The sequence below is a fragment of the Bombus fervidus genome, chromosome 7 (assembly GCF_041682495.2).
Source record: "Bombus fervidus isolate BK054 chromosome 7, iyBomFerv1, whole genome shotgun sequence".
In the NCBI taxonomy this organism is placed as follows: domain Eukaryota; kingdom Metazoa; phylum Arthropoda; class Insecta; order Hymenoptera; family Apidae; genus Bombus; species Bombus fervidus.
This window is the reverse complement of record NC_091523.1, coordinates 11334612-11360795: the sequence shown is the minus strand read 5'-3', so window position 1 is coordinate 11360795 and position 26184 is coordinate 11334612. Positions and strand designations below refer to the sequence as shown.

General features: G+C 35.5%; 2 protein-coding genes and 1 long non-coding RNA gene across 19 annotated transcripts; 2 read left to right on the top strand and 1 right to left on the bottom strand.

Moving 5' to 3' along the window:
• Window positions 1-14: 14 nt before the first annotated feature.
• LOC139989473 (uncharacterized) lies at window positions 15-4603 on the top strand. Its single transcript, XM_072007929.1, has 5 exons — window positions 15-721; window positions 859-1092; window positions 1168-2124; window positions 2553-3176; window positions 3268-4603. Exons 1-5 carry the CDS (start codon window positions 366-368, stop codon window positions 3929-3931), a joined length of 2835 nt encoding a protein of 944 aa, XP_071864030.1. The 5' UTR covers window positions 15-365; the 3' UTR covers window positions 3932-4603.
• Window positions 3942-26024, bottom strand: Atp8a (ATPase phospholipid transporting 8A1). 17 transcript variants are annotated; one of them, XM_072007841.1, is made up of 24 exons: window positions 15331-15561; window positions 14862-14977; window positions 13876-14277; window positions 13362-13600; window positions 13180-13278; window positions 13000-13110; window positions 12674-12921; window positions 12319-12599; window positions 11951-12245; window positions 11645-11874; window positions 11177-11553; window positions 10961-11098; window positions 10743-10895; window positions 10471-10668; window positions 10295-10394; window positions 9980-10224; window positions 9753-9878; window positions 9532-9672; window positions 9327-9445; window positions 9120-9254; window positions 8948-9052; window positions 6552-6649; window positions 5803-5995; window positions 4015-4221 (listed from the first exon to the last, which is right to left on the bottom strand). In XM_072007841.1, exons 3-23 carry the CDS (start codon window positions 13955-13957, stop codon window positions 5850-5852), a joined length of 3666 nt encoding a protein of 1221 aa, XP_071863942.1. In that variant the 5' UTR covers window positions 13958-14277; window positions 14862-14977; window positions 15331-15561; the 3' UTR covers window positions 4015-4221; window positions 5803-5849. The 17 variants fall into 17 exon arrangements, with proteins under 17 accessions (XP_071863931.1, XP_071863938.1, XP_071863942.1 ...); XM_072007845.1 differs by having other exon boundaries at window positions 13876-14070; XM_072007835.1 differs by lacking the exons at window positions 13876-14277; window positions 14862-14977; window positions 15331-15561 and adding exons at window positions 16909-17263; window positions 25536-26024.
• On the top strand, window positions 15496-23885 carry LOC139989479 (uncharacterized). Its single transcript, XR_011800345.1, has 2 exons — window positions 15496-15635; window positions 16868-23885. It is a non-coding gene; the product is annotated as an uncharacterized lncRNA (long non-coding RNA).
• Window positions 26025-26184: the final 160 nt, after the last annotated feature.

The window sequence follows — 26184 nt, the reverse complement described above, 5'->3', positions numbered from 1 at the left end:
AAGGGAATACAAAAAAATGCCCGTTTCACTATGCGAATAGGGTGTGATTGGTTCAAATATTCATTAATTCAGATAATCAAGGTTTTATTGTAGTTGAACGTTGATAATCTTCCGATTACTTCACTTTTATACAACTTCAAGCTTCCGATTCTATTGGTCTATCGGAATTTGGCACAATTATAAGCTTCCCCTGACAGAAATTACGTGGTGATAACAGATTCGTTCAGAAGTGATTAACCTCTTGTGAACGAAGTCGTACTGATCGGACATCCTTTCAAGAAAATGTAAAGACCGTGTTGAATCTCGTAGATGACTCGTTTAAACAATTCTACCTTCTGCGTTCTTTTAAAAAAAAATTCGCCTCTATGCAACCAGCATGTAAAATCAGATCTCGTCATCGAACGAGAAATTTGGAGCAAGAACAGAACAGAATTCAAAAGTTATTGGCTTCCGAGTACTCTGATTTCTCCGACGTCATCCTCGTGGAATCTCCGTTTGCTGAAACCACTAGAAACGGTCATGGAATTCGACAAGTTTCACTTGGTCTCACGCCATCCAAGTTAATCGTGGCTGCTGACGTGTTCAAAGGAAACTCGCGGTTTTTCTGTCCGCGCACCCTCGATCCTACCATCGAGAGCTTCGAACTGATTTCTCTATATCCTCTACGATGCGTTAGTCTGAGCGTGTTCAACAGGAGACATCGCAAAACCTTGAAGGCAAGGTAGAAATTTGCTGAAAAATAAAAAGTCATGAAATAGAGATGCTCGATACAAATGAACTGCTTTCACAACTTTCTCTACTTTTCTTAACGAGATGATACTTATTAAATAGCGCTTTGACCGCTACTAATATCATTAGATTCATCGATGGAAGAGTAAGTTATTACGAACTCGGCGGTATACAAGGAAGAAACATTTTCTGGAAGAAATGGTGCGAGCAAGTCGAAAGTTTGCTGGCGAACAAGACAAACGGAAGCTCGTTATCGGAAACGACCGCTGGAAGTTCAGCGAGCAGCTCGACTTTATACATCCTTTCTTCGGAGATCGAGCTTCGGAAAAATTTCAGAAAAGATGGAAGAAGAGCAGTGTGCAGGTGATTCTTTTGTTACTTGATATTTATCCATTTGTAAGAAATCTTCATTGTAATACATTCTATAATTGGATACAGAATATGGACTCACTATGGAGGCGCCGGTGATTATACACCTTCAACATGGCGTCACAAGGACTTATATCTCGGACCATCCTACAGCGAGCTGGTAGACGGCCAATACACTCCTGTTCCTATAAAATTCGCCGGCGCCAGTTTGGAAGACATTAAGGCCGAATTAAAAGATTTTTCTCCGAACAATATCGAGAAAGGGTCTCGTAGCTGGCCTACGTGTCGTTGCTTCGCAGAGAGACGCAAGAACGACGGTCTTTGCGACGTACTCTTTGTCAGAGATAACAATCGCAAATATTACAATAAGACTAAATTCTACGCGACCTGTCAGACTTGTCCTCGTAATTTGCAAGCCAAGATCTTCGAAGACAAAGTCAGGGAGAAACGAAACGTTTGGTACAACGAAGCGTTCGCGAAAGAAGAAGAATCGAGGAGTCCGAAGAAATGTCTGGCGCGAAGAATATCTCGATTTGGTTTTGGAGTTCCAGAGAAATGTCATTCAGGGTTGGTTCTTGGTCCAATCCAAACGGATCCCGATTGCTTCCCTTTGCAATTGACCGTGAAGAATATTTACATCCTCATGGAAAATGCCGTGAAGGTGTGGGAGGGCAAAGAAAGAGGTGAAGGAGGCGAGTCCTTGAAACATTCCAAACATTTTAGGAGATACGGTCTCTGTACTGCACCCCATTTTCTTTACGCCCTTGGTCCCTGGTCGGTACAACCTGGAGAACGAACTACTCTTCAAGGTCGACGATCTTTCAGTCTGGTCACTATTCGTCGACAGCCTGTCGAATCGGAACTGAAACTTCCTGTATCTCGTCGACAACTGGCAGCTAGTATTTCGTATACCGAACTTCAGTCTGGTAGGTTTGGGTCGATCGGGACTACTGCGAAGGGACGAGTTGTGTTATTTTGGACACCAGAATACTGGTACCGACCCAGACCTGCTTCCGCTGCTTACAGGTAGTAACTAAAGAAAATATTGAATTAGAAAATCCATCTTATCAACACGCTTACCGCGAGGCCTATATCAGATACTTTACCGCTCACGCGGTTCGTATTATTTTAAATTAAAATGGATAATAAGACACAATGAATTTTGTACTATTATTAGAGACCATAAATTTTTATGCATTTATGCAAAAATACATAAAATATGCAAAGTAGAGTACTCGTTATGATATTTGGTAGGTGAAATAAATTTTGCGTTTTAGTTCCACTTCCTTGGTCATATCTATAAAAATATAAATTTGCATAAATATCTATAATCATGTGTATTTTATGTATTCATAATACGACAATTAGCGACGATCGACGTCACAGGACGAAAAGCCTTTTATCGGTCACCGGTGATCGTCATCGCATTGAACGTGTTAATTGTATTGCGACAGGGAGCTGAGACTGCACTTGAACCATCTGAGAAATTTTCGCCAGGAGAAGGAACGACCGACCAGGAGGAAGTTGTTTAGGAAAAGAAAAAAGTGTCAGTGCGAAGATGATTCTACCATTGCCCCTGAGGAAAAACCCAGTTTCCTAGAACGAATCTTCTCTGGAAATGGATCCAAGAGAAGACAGAAATTCGAAAACCAGGAAAATAATAGTACTGTTCAATTAAGAAGATTATTGAGAATGGACTTTAGAATAACAATTTGGGATATAAACAGCGACATTTTGGCGACGCAGTTGACGCTCATAGATCGCGACCTCTTCGTCCGAATTCCCGCCGAGGAGATCGAGATTTTGGTCTTTCAAAGAAGCTCCAGGAACGCGCCCAATTTAGCAGCGTGGATAGCATTCAGTCATCGTGTTTCTTGTCTAATTGGCAGTGAAATTTTGGGCGTGAGAAAATTACCCATGAGAAGTAGAATTGTCGCGAGACTCGTGAACGCTGCCAAAAAGTGCCTCGCTATGGGGAATTTTCACTCGTGCAGATCGATTTTGGCGGGATTGCAGTCGCCTCCGATTTTCAGATTGCGAACTACATGGGATTACTTACGTATTCATCATGCGAATAGGTACATACACACCAACATCGTGTACCTAAATAATTATCTTACTTTGTTACAAAGACTTCTGTCTGTTCAATTAAATGTTTTGATGATTTAGATACGAAGTTATGGAAAGACTTTGCAAGATTTACAAGAACCCGTGTGCTTTATCATACCGTCGATCTTGGGCTAAAGTTGAAAAGAGTCAACCCTGCATGCCGCACGTGGGTGACCTTTTGCTGAGACTTCTGCAATTAAATAATGCGAAATGCCATCAACAAGGCAATAGTATTATCCATACGAATGATAGAATAAACCCTTCAAAGGATTTAGCTGCAACGTCTAACAGAAATAAGGATGTATCATTGGAAAGTAATCCGGATCTGAAACAAAAGCAAGGCTGTAGCAAGAATTTCCTCAATTCCGTTTTAAACAAGATAAAATATAAAAGGGATCAAAATACGATTTACGAGGAAAAGACAGATTTAACGTGGACGACGAGGCAACAGGATTTAGCGTGGAAATACTTCTATCGTTGGTACAACGCTGTTTTAAAGAGTAAAATTCGTATCAAAGAGCAGAAGAGATTAAGGGATATGGATCCAAGGATGAAACGCGTGATCGAAGTTGCGACATGGTTGTCGGAGTGTCAGAAACGAGCTCAAGGATACGAATATCCGGTGCACTCGTTCACGAAGGAATTTTTATTGAAGAATCGATATAGGGAGGATCGGGAAAACTTCTTTATTAGTTTAAAATTGGAACCAGCAATGATAACTTGAACAAAAGAGATTAAAACGTTTAGCAGTTTATTGTCAATAATAAAAAGGGAAGACGAATAAGAAAAGGAGTTTTTCAGTGAATAAATATCACTCGAGTACTTATTTAATCTAAGTCGAGGTAGAATTGTAGAATTGAAAAAAAAAGAAGGTTACATAAAATTTTTATAGACGGTAGTAATTGTTAAGTCTTCCATATGAGTAGTCGAAGTTTTCAGTGCAATTTAAGTACTCCTCGGACAATTCATCGGCATGATTAATCTCGTCGTCATCAATCAGGGGTATGGTGTATGCTATAATACAAAGATAGATTAAATAAAAAGAATAAGAGAAAGAAGAAGAACGAGAAAATAAAGCAAAACGTAAAAGAATTGTAGAAATTAAATAAATTTATATATATAGATATATATATATATATAGAGAGAGAGAGAGAGTGAGAGAGAGAGAAAGAGAGAGAGAGAAATATATACATTTTATATACATAGATCGCTTACTGATACAATATATCTACATGTGCTTTGTACTTACATATTTATATTATACTATTGTTTTAATAAAAATTTCAAATCCACTTATACATACATATATTCGAACCAATTATTCAAATGTTTCTCTAACAATTGTCATAAGTTTGAAAAATTGAACAATTGCAACAATATAAACAATATTACTGAATTATATTCTTTTTATTCTGAATATAATCATATATGTATATTATATCCTGAATATAATGTACACAAAATTGTTGCTATATATGTGCACATATCGTTTCTTTAATAATAAGTTTAATAATAAATTTCTATTTATCAGTCGTAAACATAAAAAAAAAGTGTTTATAATGGCCGGAAGAGTATATCTCTGAATGGAAACACATTCACATCAATGTCAATCACATCAATCAAACAAATCTTTTGACTAGATAACAACGCAACTATTGTATATATAATCGCAAAATATGTATATTAAAGTTGATTTTACAACGAACAAAAAAAAGGAACGAATTGAATGAACGAATAACATGGAATCCAGTGGAAACAATGTTCTTTTAACATCTAAATCACGACAATCGACAGAACGCTAGTTAGTCCTTTTACACGACAAACATTTCGAAGGATAATTCTTCGAATACTTTCTTATTCATATACTTTTTGTTTTGACAGTACATATTTAGAATATACGTTTTGCTTATGTTCGCAATCGAAAGTCAAACTCTCTGTATCGCCTTACGTATCGCCAGTCGCACAAACAAATCTTTCTTTCCATTTACAATAATTATTCGTTTCTTAAGTTCATCCACAAAAAGACCACGTTCCCGTTGAACTACGGAAAACGGAATATACATTCAGAGTGTGTAATGGTTCTCTTAAGATTTAGATCTAGCATAAAATGAGTTTAGAAATGCACCGCATTTAAATGCACAAGACAGAAATGATGATTATAAGAAGTACGAGATCTTACAAGACGAGATTTGAGGTATATAATAGATAGATATAGTAAATCTCAGAGGGTATCAAAAACAATTATGTAGGGCGTAGGACACCGATAGGGTTTCTCTTTGTCTTTTTTTCTTAATCGTACACGATCTTAATAATTTAAGAAAACAGGGGACACATCTTTTTAGAATTGTCGTTTGATAGTCTTCCTAATACTATTAGTTACAAGGCCCGTCATCGAAAATCGTAACATCTTCCTTTTGCAAGGAAAGAACAAGCGAAACATCGAATCAATTGTGAAACACAATAGACAGGCGTTACGTAGGGCTTGGCGAGTACCAAATTCCCAGAAAAACTTCCTTTTTCTTCCCTTTCTTCTTTTTTTTCTTTTCCTTTTTTTTTTTTTTTTCTATTTTTGATTTCGTTAATCGAAAAAAGTACCTATAGAATATACATCTGTGTAGTTTCTCTAGCTAGAAGAATTAAGATCACATGCCGCCAGGTTTCGGAAGATTTGTATCGTAAGCTCTGATTACGTCCGTCTGTGTCACCGAGCCTCCTTCCTCTTGAGAGAATGCAAATCCATCTGCATCGTGCAGCATGTGCAACAACAAAGATCGTAGCCTATTAATATCTGTTATTACAACATTAAATTAATTAACACACATGCACTATCTACAGGGAAATGTTAGACTTATTTATAATCGATGTTAGTTTATAGTTTTGTAGGATAGCTTCTATCTTTTTTTACGATTTTAAAAAAATTCTTAAACTACAAATTAAGACATCGTTATGTAAGACAACGAGTTACTCGAGACAAGTACGAGTTACTCTAACAATTAAAAGTTAGTGAAAGTACAAGTTTTGTTAGAATAATGTTGTTAGTGCAGCTTGTAGCTTAATAATAACACAGCACATATACACTGTTAAAACGTATCTAGGTGCGAATATTGTGGAAGATTGCTTATTTCAAAGAAAATTTTTTTATATTAAATAGGCGAAAGTCGTGAATAACAAAGCGTGTGTTCTTAAGTAAATATATGTGTTAGTAACGAGTAAAGAAAATACTACAAACGGCGAGCTTAGAAGACAAAGAATTTGTACAAAAGGACCATCGTTCTGACTATCCTTGTTTTTCTTTTATTTCTGCTTTTCTTGATTGCAGGCCGTCGTTAGATAAAACAACTTACGTGATAGTTCCACATCGGTATTAACTCTGGATGCGGCGTTTGATCGCCTGGTGAAAACACTTTTTACGTTTTTCAATAGCCGTGCCGTCTCCGTCAATCTGGAAAGCCGTGTATTCAAAATTGTTTTAGAAACACTCGTTTGTCTATTGATCGTCCTCATCCTTACACTTCAAATTCTTTTCCCACAATAATGATATGCCTCGCGTGTAGCCTTCTCTTCACCGGCTACTTAATAGTTACTTATCTAAACTGATTCATGCGGTGCTAGAAATACTATTAGTTGGCGATACAGATCTTTCTGTTCATAATCCTTCTAATCGATGCTCTATTATCTTTAAGAGTTCTATTTAAATATTCCTTGATGCTTTTTATTACAACTTGATAATATTATATTAATACAAATTAATTTTAATATATTAATGGAAAAGTTCATACTATTAATTAATACACATATTAACGCATATATACCCTTAGGAATTTGAAAATTCGAATAAACACTGTCAATGAAACTAATTGAAATAGTAACAAAATAAAAAAATATTTACTAAGATCGTGATTTGTATCTATATATTCTACTAATTTCCATCCAACTAATTTCCAATATGATCTATTTCAATTTCCATCCTTACATGTTTCGATACAGAAAGAATGTTAAAGTTGTATTAAAAGGTGATTGTGATACACGTGCTAATATTATTCACACCGCGGTGCCCTTGCAAGTGAACCGTTGAATGATCATGCAGTTTGGTTAATCAGCAGTGCTTTCGCCTGAAAGTGTAGAATTACAGGAACACTATGAGTTACGTACATACTACTGGGGGTACTTACACCTCGCGAGCTCGGCGATGGCATGCACAGGCCTTCACGGGATACCGCGAATAAAACATACCAGAAAACCGCATTAACAAACAGAGTACTTGCTTCATACCGATGGGTTTTTTCAAGTGATTTGCCAAACTAGATTACTACCAGAATTAGTTCACTTTCGAAACAACCACTTGCCCGTATTACTTACAATATTTTTTATTGCATATTATTTCAATGCAACTTTATTCTTGTGAAGTCAACTAGTATCCAAGTGCGAAACGATTGAAAATAAAACAAAAAGAAATAAATAACTAAAGTTTCTCTATGTTCGTATGCTACGATACTTCGAAAAAGCCTTGGTATTCGATGCTACTATTTACGCGTACGAAGTATAATCACCAATCTATACTGTAAATCGCTCGAAATAAATTTGAAAAATTGTAGTATTAATACAGAATAAAGTATGAAATTAAATACAAATGAAGATGACAATTAACAACACGAGCAAACAGAGATACAATTAATGAAATGCCTCAGCTTTCTTTTTGCTCCTATACCATATTGCATAAGTATACAGAATGATTCTATTTCTAATAGGTAGGAAGTAAAGAAAACATTATCAATCTTATTCATATGCAGATATGTAATAGACTTTATACTACATTTGTATTAAAGAACAATACAAATTCATAGTAAGTAGTCTCTAGTACGTATAATGTTTAATACAATAAAAAAAAAAAAAAAGTAAACACGTACAGTATTAGACGGTAGACGATACTAGGTAGGAATAGGTAAGGTGTATAAAAAATATGAGGATGCTTACTGATCTTACAGTGGACGGGAATTTGTAGAAAATCTTTAGGAACATGGAATACGGAATGGTGCACTTGAAACATGCCCTGTATGATGAGTGAACCACAGATCACGCGCCGCGCGCGCAATCGGGAAGATTTTGATCTTATTTCGCCTTCGTGGCGACCAAATTGAGGTCCAACATCGAATTAACCATCGCCTCCTCGAATACGACTTCGATCTCCTGTTGCAATTTTCATTTTTCTACTCAATTGAGACAATTAAATGTTAAAAATATAATTGTTATTAAAAAATCCTAATATAGTAAATCATCGGAAAGTTGTTCGGCCTTTGGAAAAAAAAATACTATTATGAAAACAAATTGTAAATATCATTTATAACAAGATTGATACTGTATACCACTATATGCATGCATCTCTAAGTGATTTGTTAGTTCTGAAAGTTATATAGGAATTGTCATCGTATAAAAATGAATGTTATTCTAGTGTGAATGTGGTTTGTTAAAATGTTACATTCAATAAGCCATGCATATTGAACATTAATAAGTAATTTTGTTTTTGTTACTCTACCAATTTTTCATGCAAGGTACATATACTGCTATGTATCTAAATGTATATGAATTTTTTAACCCCATACGAAAAGATATTATTGATAAGTTACCAATATGAATTACTAAAAGCATATGCCTTTGTTTCGTGACGGTTTTTCAATTCTGAGTCGCTATAATAATTCTGAATTTCTATAATGTATATTAAAAAGATATAAAAGAAACTTACGAGCTTCTGTAGTCATGACTGTTGAATATATCCCCTGGGTCTGATTTTCGAATCTCATTTTCTCTAGCTGCTGCAGTTACGGACTTCCAAATTGTATTCTTTACTCTGTAGCAGGACATACTTCAAATACGTGTAATTAACGTATTATGATAATTATTGGATATATACATACGCCTTAACTGTTACATCCACAAGTAGCACTGCTGCTGGTATAAGTACCAAACCCAGCCAGAATACAGGTGAAGAAAACAGCATTCTATCGTTGCCCAACATCACTGCACCCACGTTTAAAACAGGCCAAAAATTACTGTAATTGAATTAATAAATGACTTCACTATTTTTTGATGTAAATAAAATACAGATATATTGCGTAACTTACCTATATATAAGAATAAACAAAAACCAAAGCATAATAGATCCCCATGTTGCCAAATGAGTGACCCACGTCCAAGAATTTATTATTAACCCTGCTTTTCCACATACTGTTACAACTACATACTATAAAAAAATAAAATATATTCTTTTTATAAAGAACTGATTTCATTTTGATAGCACTATAAGACAGTTATTAAATTAAAACATACCGTGTATACAAAATTTCCTAAAACAATGTATCCGCCATCTCGGCCGTTTGCCCATATCACGCCTTCTTTTAGAGCCAGCAGTGATAACCAATAAAGAAGAGATGAATGTACTAAAGCATTTGCAATCCACATCCAAAATACCTATGTGAGCAATGTTGAAATTGTACAAAATTGTTAACATAATGTCAAATATGACTAATACTATACAAAGAATACAATACCTTAAAATTAAACGACGATTCTCCAGTATTTTTTGTAGCATATAATCCTGGATGAGATAAATGAGTTTCCGCGGAACATACTTTATCAAAGAGACCCATAGCTAGTGGAGGAGCTGCTGTAAATACCTAATGTAAATAGTATACCTTGTATATATTGTAACATGTAGTATATAATAACTATAGATTCTAGTAATTATATGATAGCACAATATGAGCCTATAACTTACAACATTGTAAAGACCAATTGACCATCGCTCGAAAAGGATTTGTCCGGACCAGCCGGAGTAAATGGCAAACCACAGTTCGATAACATACAGACAAATATTTTTGTAGAATGAGTACAATATTAATTTACACATTCTACTGTAATTCCATGAACCATGAACGAATAACAAACGTTTTAAAAAACGAAATTGCGCAATAGAATAGTCAGAAGCACAAGCTGCTTGAAGACCTTCAACTCCAGAAATTCCTAGAAATAATAAAAATTAGTAATATACAACTTTCTTGTTTGTCATGAAGTCAACGAATAAGTAACTTACCAACGCCGATATGTGCTTTCTGGATCATAGCTACATCATTTGCGCCATCTCCAATAGCAAGTGTTACAACTTTTTTGTTACTTGTTATCAAATCAACTACCTGAAAAACTTTATTACGTTATTACTTTTGTTAAGAAATATCAAATAAAAATTAAATGAGTTCACAACAAGATCACCTCAGCTTTCTGCATTGGTGAAACTCTGCAACAAATAACAACTTTGCAAGATGAACATAAATCTAGAAAATCCATTCTAATATCACAGGATAATGCAAAATCTAACGTATTTCCATCTATAATAAGAGCTACATCATTTTGACACTTTAGATCGATTCCAAAATCAAGACACCGCTGTATTATAACTTCCCTTGTTTTCTGTAATTAGATATTGATTTTAAAACTCTTTTCTAGGAAAATTAGAAAATACAGTGCTCTCAATCTTTTCTTACATCTAAAGATGATTCATTAATTATATATAATGGCATCCCATGCGTAATCAATTTACAAGAATAGCCAATATTTATGGCAGTTTCTTGTTTATCTCCAGTTAATACCCATACATTAATATCAGCTTGTAAAAGAGCTTGTATTGTTTCTGGTACCTATGACATTATGAATTCTCATCATTCATTTTTGAAAACATATATCAGAAAAACTACACACATACCTGATCTTGCAATTGATCTTCAATAGCAGTTGCCCCTAATAATCTTAATTTTGTTTCAATAAGGTTCGCAGCATTTTCAATCATACTTTCACGATTTCCTAAACTAATTGTTGCATTGTGATAAGTTTCACGCCACCACTATTAAAAAACAGTTGATGTCATAATTTTATCCAAAATGAACAAGATGTAATTGAATTAACAATAAAGGGTACGCACCTGATAGAAATTATCAGGTATATCTGCAACAGCAAAACAAAGCGTTCTTAAACCTTCGGATGCAAACGCCTCCAAATGTTCCAAAGTTACATCTCGGAAATCGTCCAAACTAGTCTGTTCAAGGTCATTATTATCTAAGGGAGCTGGACATAATCTTTCGTAAATAACGGAATCAGCTCCTTTACAAAAAAGTTTGATTTTTCCGTCTGGTGTTTTGACAATTACGGACATCCTTTTTCTAGCAGAAGTAAATTCTATTACATTTAATACTTCATAACGAAGTCTTTCACCCAGAGCTATTATTTCCACATAAGCGGGCGTTCTAGTATCGAATACGTAATTAAATTTACGAGCTCCATCTACTAACGCCCTTTCATCTATTTAGATAATTGTGTATAAAATTAAACTATGAATAGTTTTTAAAGATATAAATACATTAATATAAATACATTAATATAAATACATTACCTGGAGATGCAGCATGATAAATTACAGTTTCATCAATTTTTTCAGGAATAACAGTATGACACACTGAGAGCATAATCATAAATTCATGTACTACTTTTTCATGGTTTGCAGCCTTTTTATCAACAGGACGAGAAGAATCTTGTACTGATCTTCCTTCAACAATATCTCTAATTAGCTCACTATTAATACTAGTAGCGACTTCATTGCCATTTATATTTGGATTTGGCAAACTATAAACAAATTTTTTTACTTAAAAACAACTAAATAAGATAAAAGGTAATAAATGGAATTACTTAAAACGCTTACTCATATAACTTGCCACCAACTGAACATCGTTTAAATTCCATTACATTTTTCGTAAGAGTTCCAGTTTTATCAGTAAAGACATAATTAACTATGCCAAGTTCTTCGTTAAGATTGCTTGTACGTGCCATTGCTGGTGTATCTGTTTCTGCATGGTACATTTCGATATCCATATTAATGAACGTGGCTTGAATAAATCTCACTACTTCCAATGTGACTTGCAATGAAATGGGTATTAAATTGTTAAATAAAATCATAAATGTTAAGAGATTAAAAGCAAAATTTTTAGTCATTTCCTCTGAAATAAATAAACAATTATTTAGTTTTGTGATTATCTTTGAAAAAGTTGAGAAAATAAGCCAATTTCTCACCTTGTAAACCTAAATACCACAATCCATAACTATTAGCTTTGGTCCAAAGAACATTAAATATTGCAGATAATAGGCACAGCAAAAGAAGTATAAAGAATAACATGAGTATTTGTGTATTGGTCAGTCGATCCAAGGTAGACCTTTTTAAGGGTGCAGTTGTAGTATTGTTTTGCATAAGTTTTGTATCATGGCCTGTGTAAATTACTACACCAAACACCCACCGTGTGTTTCTTAGCATTGCACCACGAGGCAATACTTGATCAGGTCCCAAAGCTACAGGTCTAAAAAGTGAAATATATATTTTTTACATACAACTTCATAACATCTCTCAAATTTTTGTAAGAAACAACCATACTGTTTATTTGTTTCTCGCAATACTCCATTAAACTCATACAATTGTCTGTTTGGTGGTTCACATTGAATATTTGCACGAAAATTCATTAATTCAACAGTATCTAAGAGACTGGCAGTGTCAGGATGGGCCTGTCGTATCTTCAAATTTGTTTCTCCATCCAAATTGGCAGTCTCTATGAAAGACATACCCTGTGGCTCCGATGATGATAATAAAATCAAGTCAGCAGGGAAGAACTTGTTGTTGTGAACCTAAAGAAAGCGATTCTAGCAGGAATATATTAATTATAAATCATTACCACATTCAGCTTGGGAAAAATAGGATGCAACCTTAACCACATCACCAACAGCAATATTTCTCCATTGTATCCATTGCCAGTGGCCATCCCTCAAAACCTCCACTTCACGCATATTTATTTCATCATCTGCTCTGTGCCTTTTCTGTAAGTAACGATATTATAATATTTTATATTGGATAATAAAAATTAATTTATGATTAAGGATACTTACAATATCTTCGACTATCTCCTTTAATGCAGATACACTAAGAATAAAAATTAATGGAACCAAAGTTGTGTATCGACCTGTAGGTGATACATCCGGTATTTGCTAAAATTAAAAACAAGATAATGTGTAATAAAAAGTACCACATAAACGTTTGTTTACGTACGTAAGGTTTGTTTAATGATTACCTGCATGAGGGCGATAAATAGGAAGAAGCAATTACTATATCGACGAAATTGTTCGAAAAGAAACATAGGTATAAATGAAAGAAGTGAGTACTTCGCGGTACTAATGCGATTGTTGTTGTATTTCGCTGGCTGCTGGGGAGCATTTATGAAAACCACCCTTTCTTCACTGCTATCATGTTGATACGAAGACCGCTGATCGTCACCTTGGGATGCACCATTTTCCGCCCTTATGGGACCAACTACGATAAAATATACATCATTTTATATTACTATGTTGTCTCTCATCGAAACATCTGCTTCAAAACTATAATAAACTAAATAAGTTACGATCGTTACATATGAAAGAATTAATCAGTAATACGATATTACTTAATAATACATATTATTTTATTTATTAATTCATTTTTATATTCGTTTTATAACATAACTTTGAAGGTATTTCTTATCTAACTATAATGATCGCGTGTTTGATTGCAATCAACCACTTATATTTTTTCTGAATATGTTGACTTACGATTTTGAGCATATAAATAAAGATGAAACCGGGATCTGAGTTCGTTGAACCATTGTATTACTTTCGTACGAGCTATTTCCATGTTACTGGTCGTTAAATGAAATGTCTTTCACATCACTTCTTTTTGCCACACCGATCCATATTTATCGCGCGACAAGACAACACTATTACAAACACAATCTAATGTCTTTGACGCTGTATTAATGATATTATATCAAACAATTTAAAATCAGTAACGTTTCACATCTCTTTTCGTTCAATTATATCGAAAAATAAATGATAATACACAAATTCGGACGTGTCTAGAGACGAGAGAGAACCTAGTGATTTCACTATGTTATTTAAGAAGAATATGACGCAGTTCAGGACTCTATTATCATCTTGGAGGTTATAGCTGCATATCTAAAAAGGAATTCCGTAATAAACTCTTTTATCGCGGTCAATAAGAAGTAACATTGCTCAAGAAGAATTTATTTCAATGTCAATAACATTTTAATGATAATTAAATCTCCAACTTAACTCGTGTATGATGATAATTTTAAAAAAATTCTATACGTATAATAATTATATGTATTTATATTATCTATATATACTATAAAATTGTGAAACAAAATGTTAATGATTTGTAAATTATAGTTCGTAAAAAAATAATACAAAATCATCGTATTACTAATAAATATTTATTATATACTTATTGCAGAGCTGAATTTTAAACGACTTTACATATAAAATGTATACATTTTTCGAATCTATTTTATAATTTAAATAAAGTTTGTCAAAATCTCATTTCAAGGACAGCCGGTTATACCAATACTGTAACCGTCTTGATATGAGTATTATCACTTGCGTATATACATTGTGAATACCGAATATACACATATTAGTCGTATCTGCTGCAACTAGATCGTATTACGCAAAACAAAAACTGCATAGTATCAAACTCGATACGTGGGTGTTAAATGATTATTCTTTGATAGTGTACATACATTATTCCACGACACGCGTGCACGCAAAATATTTGAGCTCGTATATCCCATAGTTTCTCAACACCAATCATGTAATAATTACTTCCGGCGATATATTATCCATTCGTACGTCACCACTACCAAAACAGTTGTGTAACAAGTAATTGAATGTGATTAAAGTTGCAAATGAAAAAAGACAGCCTATTGCGAGACTACTAAATTGAATACAATCGATGACTATGAAGGAACAACAAACATTAATAGGCACTGAATTTAAAGAATACAAATTAAACGTATTCTCTGTGATTATATTATTCGCTACTGATTAGAAAACAACGATCAAAACTGATATACGATTTTGACATTTTATTCAACCGACTTGGAACTTGCTTAATCCATGAAAGAAAACAATATAGATAGCCAACATTCTGTGAAGATCTACGCACTTCTTCCTATAATAAAACTTCCTATGAAATGATTGTTAACGTACACCTGTCGAACACCTTTCTGCTCGAAATAACGATCGGTTAAACAAACTACATATCTGCGTCATCGTGGCGGAAGAAGCTTCGCGACTGTCGCCACACCCCTACCGATACAACGGAAATACGAATGTACGTGCAACGCGATCCTACGAATTAGTCCACCTCTAACTGTTCTCTAACACTAGCAGTACTTCTTGCAAAAATTTTCGAGTCGCGAGTTCGCGTAACCATGTCACACCTGCAAATTTGCTCGGGAGACACTGATTCTAGTTCGTAGGTGGCACTGGTCATCAGCGACTTCTTTACCGAGGTATGTATATCTGGCCCATTAGATTGCCAATAGTTAGCTAATTTATACGTGCAATTTATGTTACTAGTACGACTTCATTTACTATCATCAACATTTAACTGTATTCTTATTCATACTAAAATTAAAAAATAAATAACGATGGATAAAAAATATTACTATAACTAAAGGAAACAAATAGGATGATTTTCAATATGAAAATAATATAATAGATGAATACGTTGAAACTTCAAACGTATAAGATCGAAAACGTTGGCTTAAAACGTTGGATATTTGGATCGCTTAGAGACACAGGCTCCCAAGTGGTTTAGTACACTACTGACAAGGGGATGTCCACAAAATGTGACAGCCCTGTACACGTGTTACCCTGAAAACGCATGCGCCTGCTACCGGCAACAAGTTGGCATCAGCACCGAGCTTCACTCCACCAGTATTTTCCATGAATACGTAGACATGTACGTACGGTAAAGTTGCGTCAATATACAACGCTGATGCTCCGAGACTATAGGCCAAGGACATTTCCGCTGGGGTGGACTGGAGGTAGCTCCGCGCTACTGATGTTATACTTTATTGGACAATCCGTTCGTGCTATTTTGATGGAACAATATTACGATGTAAAATACAAAGGAAACGGGAAACTCTTATTAGATTTTTCACTTTCTATAATATTTCAGAATATATTTCGAATTAAACAATAGGAACGGCAAGAATTATTCAACGTGAATATTCTACAATATGTAGGATCTAAACACTGAATAAATTCTACTTCAAAAAATTAAAATTTAATTTCGCTATTATTTACCGAATATTCGCTATTATACCGAATATTTACTGCCATTCAGTACTAGAGATTTGAACTTGCGGCTAGAAATCCTATCAACATATATCCTTTTGGTATGTGTCTTTACGACCACAAAGAACAATACGACTTTGTAGCTAGCTATCATATTACGAGCGTATTTATAGTGTATTTATAAATTATTTCTCTCTATTCATAGTATTGTGAATAACTAGACTCCGGATATTTTTTGTAAAGTCATTTTTTATCATGATTAAAAGAATAGAATCTGAATAGAGCTGTGTTTCATCTATTAAATGCTATAACGTCTGCTCTACTTTCGATATTTTGTATATTTCTTCATCTTACATATATTCTGCAGATGTTTGTACTTTTAAATTTTCCATAAATGCATAAACTAGATCCACAGTCTACTAATAACAGAAAATCTTTCCAGTCGCCAATTGCAGGGAATAACAGCTTGTGGACATGTTTTACCTTCGGAACTTGTTTCGTGCACTCCAGCTTCCCGCAGTTCGATGTGTTCACGTGTCCTTCGGCTCCCAATCCCAGTCGTCAGAGAATCTATACGTAGGCCAATATTGTCGACGTTATCGATGTTGCCGAGATCGATGGGACTACCGATGATATATGGACCGGATTGTTCTTGGGCACCATCGTTGGTTTGACCGCTCACGGATGAGGAACTGTTACGAACACCGCTGCTTTGTGGGAGTGTACCGTCCATATGAGGTATAGAAGAAAGATCCGGAGGTGTAAATGGACGTAACGAGCCAGGGCTGGGAACCTGGGGACTCCCCCTGGCAGTTGGTTGCATTGAACGCAGCGGGGCCTAAATCAGATCGAATTCATTAATGTAGCTAATGTTGGCTATCTTTAGTATTTAGCTTAAGGAGAAAAGTGTGTTAGACACTTAGATGACTCGTTTATCGAAACAGTTATTAAGTCAATAGGAAAATCGGGATTCGAATTTTTATGGTATGATTTTATGGTTCATCTAAATTTTGATTTTTATCTAACCGAATATATTGTAGAATTTGTGGATCAACAAACGCCAACCATATTTTTAATATGATAAGTATTATCTATATACATATATATTAAATTATCCCAGATCAAATTATCATGATTCGTATCCCGATTCGATAATGCATTTTCTTCTCTTTGGTATGTAATAATAAGGCGGACAGATACTTAAAGCTACACAAACATATCTATTTTGAAAATAAAACGAGGCGTAGGTGAAGATTACGATCAAGCGGTAAAATACGATCGTCTTTCGACGAACGTAATTTGCGATGATGTAATGCCAATGTTAAGAATATACAATATAAAGACATACATATTGTAGAGATACATATTGTAATAATTCGTATAAATAAGAATACACGTACGAACAACGTAAAATAATTCAGAACGTAACAAGAACTCGAAATGAGTTTGATTATTGTTTGGAAGTATTTTCTGGATGCTTTAAAAATGCTAAATCTGTGGATTCAACGATACTATTAAAAACAAAGGCAAATATTGATGTTCTGGGTGTGCACGAGGCACAGTTCGCAACACGAGCACTTTGCGACAATTTACGGTTATACGATGATAATTCATTGCGTTTGTATGGGTTACATACGTGGTTACAATGTGAATCTATTAGAGCTCGATGTAAAAACTCACTAGAAGAAACGAACACCACATCAGACAAAGACAGACAAGCAGTAGATGTATTGTAAGAACCCTTCTACTTAGTTATACAATGAGACCAGATAACACGAAGAGGAATGTTCATAGAAGTTTGCGTTGAATTTGTACTAACACGAATCCTTACTGTTGGTCACGTACTGTTTTCAATGACACGATTATTCTCTAAATTAATTCATACACCCGATGTATTATTTATGAACAGCTTTTTAGGAGAAGGTCCAGATATTAGCGTGCAATTATGTACTCACGATTTTCAATCGAGTAGGCCAAGGCGGATTTCTGGCGGCCGTCCTTCGACCGGTTTTATGGTTTTCGGCCGTCGAAACTTTGATTATATTTTATCAGGCTCCTACTGACGTAAGCTTACAAAAATAATTTATTTTTCTTTATCTTCATTGGAACGAATATGACCAGAAATGGTAGTCAACTTATCGGTATTATTTGTTTCTTATCTACTTTAGCAAGGCACTTCGATGCCACACAACGAACGTACTAACGCAATATGCGCTTCTAGCAGCAAAGAAAAAATATAACATGGGACTCTTCGTCGTCCGTGTAACGAATCTCTATGTCAGAGTTTCAGTTTCGTCACGCTCGCTTGTTCAACGTCGGGAATCAAGATTCAGTAGTAAACGTGGTTCTCTGGCCAGACGAGTTGTACAACAGATATCGCAATTCTCCTGCGACAGAGTAGAATATTCGAAACAGCTCTAAGAACAAATTCACGACGGAAATAGATCCAGCTTGTGCTCATACCGGAGGAAAAGGAATCAACGCATCGAACGACACACAATCACTTTATATTTTCGTTCTTTCGTTTTTTTTTTTTTTTTTGTTTCTTCTTTTTCTTTTTCTGTAACGAGGAAACGATTGATCTACACTGAAGCGTCCCTTTGCGTGTCAGCGAAAAGAACACCTTGTCAATAACGCGATGTAACGAGCACTGTGTGAAAAATACGTTTGCACTCCGTGAAGTCTCTGCCACGCGAGGTCTCGATATTCTTCCCTGGACGACGATCAATCATAGCCATGTACAAACACCGCCATCAAGTGGATTAGGATGTGTGAAAATTTTTGGCCGCGTTAATCAACCATCACACGAAACTACTAATTATCCAGAGCCATGTTTTGGAATTGTTCTCCATGCTCTTTGATACCAAACATTTACGTCAAATACTAGAGGTAAGTAACGACTAATCAATGAAGCGAAATACCGTGAAAGTTACAGCAAAACACTTAATCAAAGTTCCTCGTATTATTATAAGCACAAATCGGCAACGTCTAATAATGACACAGAATAACACAAGATGTGCAACTACTCGAGCAATCTAAGATATCGATGTAATCAAGATCAACGCAATCGTACTGCAACGTATTATTTGGCGATATTGAGTGTAAAATGAAATCCACGAACAATCGAGAAATATGAGCTGATGATATGGCGAAACCGTAATTGACCAGGCAAGAAAATCGAAAATTTTCGAAGGACGACCGAACACTCGTGGAAAATGTTTTCTTGACGTGGTCGGTTCTCATAAAATTCTCGTTTCAGATAGAAATCTCACCGCCAAGAGGCACCATGGTATTTAGAAAATTTTACGCTGATAAGTTTCATGCAACATGTCGACTTTGTACACTTTTGCTACCTGCGGTCTAATATTTTGTATATAAAAATCGTTCGATATGTTATCACGTCGATCTTACGATTTTTTACGGTTGAAATCTCTTCAACTTGATAACGAGCTCTTGAAAACGAATATAGTCCGATAACTCATTCCGACAACTTGCTCACTATCACGTTTAAAATCTGTGAAATTTTTTCTGCGTACGATAAAGCACTGAATGTGGTATCTGCACTAGCACTGATGTGTTACAGTACTCGAAAAAGATAAAATTACGTTTTGAAGCATAATTCCACGACGCGATTAACCAGTGAACACCGCGTGCCAGATAACGGTGATTAATTCGTGATTAGTTTAATAAGCATGTTTTGGACAGGCAATGGCAAGAAACAGTCGAATGGTGTAACGTGCGCCTGACGACATCCGTTCATTAACTCTTCCATCTCTCTCGTTATCCCTAAAAACAACACGCGTACACGTGTATTACTTCTTCGTCTCCCTTCTTGGACGCGAGTTTTCATGTCGACGGAACGACGTACACTATTACCTGACAGACGCGTCGGCTCACGTCTCTCCCTGATATAAAGCGCCTACGATCTTCTGCGCGTGCCACTTGCTCGCTTAGACTTAGTCACCATTCGATCGACAAATTAGGCCATAAAATCGTTCCATAAAATCATTGCCTGTTCCAAGAAAGTTTTATCGTACTTTTAAGAAATTGCTCAAGTCTTAATTAATTTCATCGAATTGATTAATGATAACAAACGATTAAATCGAATGGATAGAATCAACGAAATTCATTGTATTATTACGATGTTAAAAAGTAGCCTGATAGTACAAACAGGTTGAGGGAGTGGTTTCCATTACGTGGAGGATCGTGCGGAAGTGAATTAAGCGATCTACGTCAAACTACTATTCCTCGCACGCCTCTTTGTGTTTGAACTACTAGAAGTTGATCATTACCAGTAATTAGATAGAATGGGTGAAATTGATCTTATAATGTCGTAGAGATAGAGTTTAGTAGTATAGGAAAGTTAGAAGCAGTTTTTATATTAGAGCTTCTACAAGAAGAGGACTTAACCGCCTGACTACCGTTGCTTATTCTACTTAAGGCGATCAAACTGAGTGGCACTTACATCAAACTATCCATCAATTTATACGTTGTGGATTGCTGAAATTACGTTCTACGAAATGCTGAAATACGAAGGGAATACTATGCCTTCGTACGTGGTGGAAAACAGCAAATACAAAAAATGAAGTCACAATACCGAAATAAACAGGTTGGTAAATAAGAGGCAATAGGGAACGAGGTGTATCAAAAGTAATGACATACGTATACACGTTGTTATTGCGTTATTACCATATGCTACTTATCGTGGCACGTTCGCGTTATTATTGATAAAATGCAAAATCCACGCGTATATTTGGTAAATACATCGACGTCCCACGAAGATTTTCATCGAATGAAACCAAGGTCTTTTCGCATAACAAATTGTAGAATAAATTATATAATGAACGGTACGATACCGATATTAAAAAAGGGGAGGAAGAATATACTAATAAGGAATGCGATAGCATCTATAATAGAAACAAATCGATATCTCGATTGAAATAAATTGATCGAAGAGTCGCCGAATAATTGAATTTTATCGATTTCACCTAATTACATAGGCATATACTAGTGACCAGGCTTGAGTCATGAGTCACGAGACGTAAAAACATAGTCGATCCCTATCTAAGTCCCGTTATTACCAAGGACCGCCCTTTAGCGGAAGTGGGTTGCCAGGATTCGCAAAGGACGTTACACTTTCGAACTATTCACCGAAATGTTAATCCCCAAGAGTGCTTTTATACGCATCGATTTTCACTCGACTGTATACGTTTTCCACGGATAAGTGTTTCTCATCTTTCGTCCAACGTGTTGCCGTATTATCATTGGCTTTCTATCTACGCCAATGATGATGCAGCCAGGCATATTGAATTTCGCGGGAAATTCCATTTATAATCGTAAACGTTCTGTCTTCTCGTATATCGAACAAATACATCAAAGAAACCTATATCGATCTGAATGGTTATGAAAGGAGGAAAAAAACATGACAAATGACGAGACAATTTTTCTATTCGATGAAATCTATTTGAAATCAGATACAAACACGATGTAGTTAAAACATGCTAAGATGGTGGGTTATAATGAAAAAGATCGCATGATCCGTGTAATTGGCTTATGGGTGCAACCGTGTTTTTCGAGACGGAAATAAAAACGGATAAGTCGGGGGAATGCCATAACAAGGAGGAGCGGCCCTTCCCATCTCCCACTGATCATCTACTGTGTGTGTATACGAAGAGATATATTGGCTCGTCTATTTACGAAGCCAGCTTTCATGTTTGAGATCGGTGACGGCGTTGATTCCGTCGATAGGACACACGTGACGCCACACCCTCAAAATGAGCTCCTATGTCCTTCCTCTATCACGGAATTGGGAAATGAATTAAGAAAGAAAGCAAACAAACCGCACATAACGTAACCGACAACAGGAACGATTTTTCTGATGAATTTATATGAAAGGATCGTGCACAGGTCACTCGCTTCGCGTGCAAATGAAACAATGGAAGCGGAACCCTACTCGTTTTTAATATTTTACGTCGCAATCGAAGGAGGAATCTCATCGAGCGCCACGACCAGATATCGTGCAACACAAGATCTATTGATATCACAAATAACGGAACTAGAGTATAATCATGCTAGCACTGTCAGTCATTTGTCAAAAATCCATCGCTTATATCTTCGACTGTTGTTTCCACCGATGTTGTCTAATAAAAAATCATTATCAGCAGGAAGTTTATGTTTTCGCGTTACGTAAATTATACATATATATGTACTAAAGAAAAATTTCTCAATGCCATATTTATAATAGAAATATGAAAACTAACACCCTAATTGCAACATCAAAGATATGTATATAAAGATACGTATGTATTTGTGTATGATTATCAAGACACGATATTACAACATTTTCACTGCCAGCGTTATGACCAGCGAATATAATGTTAGGAACATTCCAACGCTGGTGAACTGCAGTTTAATCACGCATGTAGGCAACTATCCAAATCACGTTAGTAATTGGCACTGACTGAACCTTCTAGTTGTCAGCGTGATCAAGTATCTACAAACTGCTCTGAAACAGGTTGTCTTTGGAAACATCTGTTCCGCACACGTGATAGAAACGACGCTTGTTCCATTACGAATACCGAGCTACCTGTTGATATAAATATAAATTCTAAATTTGATAACGAAAATAAAACCGATATTACCGAATCGACCATGAAGATTAATTTCATATTCGTTAATGATTGTGTTCTCGTGGATACATTTATAACGAATATTCGATAATAGCTAAGAACTTCATTATTCCAATTCGAAAGTCGTGGACTTCTTTTCGAACTAGTTGAAATAATACGATCAATTGGCTAGACTAGATTTAAATACCATCCAACAGGAAATGACTACTCTATTGAGGGTGGGGATTTTTTGCCAAGAGGAATTTTGTCAGACTGACATGTGTTCATGAAAAGCTATTCTTCTCAGAAATAACTTTGTGAAATTGGGACGAAAACGTAATGAAAACCTGGCCGACGTTCAGCAACATATGCGATTCACGTGAGAGGAGATTTGTTCCGCGTTTTTCAGCTCAGTTAAACGAAGTGCACGCGTTTCGTTGATCGATCGTCAAAATCGAACAGTTGCAATAATAATCGGTCTCGAACGATTTTAAAATACATTTTACCCGTACAAATAAATAAAACTAACTATTAAATAGCAAAAGTTGATTTGTTTAAACGAGGTACAACACCTAAAAATAGCTACGAAAATCAATTAGAAATGTATTTTAATAATCAAATGAATTCGAATCCCATATAAAAATCAATGTAGAATTAGAGGATTTAAGTGAAATACATTTCGCAATTTCTTACAATTACGAGGCTTTGCCCTAATCTTAGCCATGTTACAAGAATCCTCTTCTCAATCACACCGCATCCTCAACAATGAAATTACTAGAATGGTCAAAATAACCAATTTGTAACTTTTTATACAAATTTAAAGTATTAATAAATATTGTTTTGTTCCTTGTACTATGTTCTTTTATATATCTTCCAGTCTTTCAGGACTTTCACAGTTCTCTTACCAGAAGGCGGAATGAATTTCCCACTTCATGACCATAACTCTCAGGAATCATAGCGCTATACTTCGAATATTTATTTCAAATAAATGATACTCGATAACCGTATGACTTCCAAACATCAGCCATCATCCGTCACTTCATCTCAAAAACATCTTTCCCAGTCAAAAGCAAAATAGCGTGGAGCAAATTGCCTTCGTGGTTTATTGCTAATATAAAATTCTAAAAATCGCTCTGCACTGGCTATTAATACTCTAACAAGGACGAATACTGATGTTGTGGAATCTTTCAGTATTACGTATCACTGGTAATTTGACCGCTTATATCACTTATCTTACATACACCCACGCGGATTCAGAGGGATCCTCTATCAATGTCTCTTTGGGGACTCAAAAGTGCAGGCGCTACTGCTAGGCCATCAACAAATGATATCATCGAGCCTTCCGTTTAGTATTAACACGCTAACCGTGTTATCGATCATTCGGGGTGAAATTATTACAAGGCCACCAGTCGATATTGTTGAATGAAAGAAACGAAACGTATCGACTTTTCATACATTAGAACATATGTACCGGCTATCGCGCGACAATTCGCATATTGTTGTGTATTGTTTGACGAGTGCCTCACAAGTGCACACTACTGCACACGTGTGAAATGCAAACAAGAGCGAATGCATAAAGACATTGCACAGTTGGCTTAGGTCACCCAGATCGATGCATTATGCAACAAGTAGTCAAACTGAAGTGCAACGTTCAGCCTATTCGCGCGAAAATTCCATAAATGTAGTTTACATATACCTATAACAATCTAGACCTAACATCGTCGATCGCGTCGATGATGTAAAAGCATAAAGCATGAGTTCTTATTGTTCTTTCGGGCGAACAACAGTTTCGTCCTTGTGTAATCGTTGAATCTAATCAGAAACGATGGGTGTACGCGACATGAACAAATTTTTATTTACGTCCCCAGCTTGAGTCATTCGAGTTGCGTTTCATCCACAGTTGATTCTTCGCAAGTTTCCTATTCCGTGATACGATAGATATGTAATATTTGATATTACATGTTGTATTAATAATAATATTAAATGTTGTATACCTATCGTTTGTATGAAGAAAGTAATAGCTTGAAATCTTGATAGCTTGAAAGGATGTTTCTATGAGATCATTCAATGAAAAGTATAATTTTATTTGACTATATATGACTAATATCATATTGTTATTGTATTTAAGAAATCCAATGAATTCTTAATTGGATGAGGCAAATAATTTATTAGCATTTTCTGTAATACATATTTGCTCTATCTAGTCAATACTTAATAATGAAAAAATCAAATTTTAAACGAGACATTTAACATGAATTAAAATATGCATTAAAATGCAATGTAATTAAAATAGACTGATAAGTTATATTCTAATATTACACGTATTAATAATTCTCGCAACATTTGTACATAGATATTGAGTATTATACGTTTGTATTGTACTCGCAGTAAATACGTTCTATATGAATGTTAAGCGTTGATCGTACACAATATAACCTCTAATATTCTTTACACAACGCATTTGTGTCAAGAAGAGAATGAAATGTCTAAATGAATACTCACAGGTACTAAGCCGTGTGTCCGTATCTATAGTGCCGTACGCATGTTGCCAGCTTCTCAGCATTTCACACCGTTAAAAGATAAATCCAAGCAAACTCCAAGAAAATTACACAGCATACGCTTACACACGAAAAGTAACCACTAATGCACACCCGTTTCACACCCGGGTAAGGTGGTACAAAAGAAAACGTAGAGTCCTGCACTTAGCCTGAACGAAAACACGATATCTGAAAATAATCAACCGATCGTCAGTGCCGATATAACGGATTCTGTGTTCTGATTACTTTCAATCTTTGACTTTCTCTTTCTTTTTGAAACGTTTCAAGGATCTGCACGAATCAGTAGCTCGCACACGATATTTCGAAGAAATGCAAGCCGCGGGTGCGACACTATCGAGATCTACGTCGTCTGTCATAGGCGCTACCTAGATTCTAAAGACTAGATGTAAAACACGTAGAAGTAACGTACATGTGACGGAATCGGTTATTTATTATTAACCCCCCAGGCCATACATGTGAAACAGCGTCCCTCTGTAAGTGTCATGGCGCCAAACGCTCTAAGTAATTCTCTTATTATTGCCAGATGTCACTATATGTCAATGCGAGCGCTATCTATGGAAACTCGTGCAATTAATATGCACCATGCTTTATTT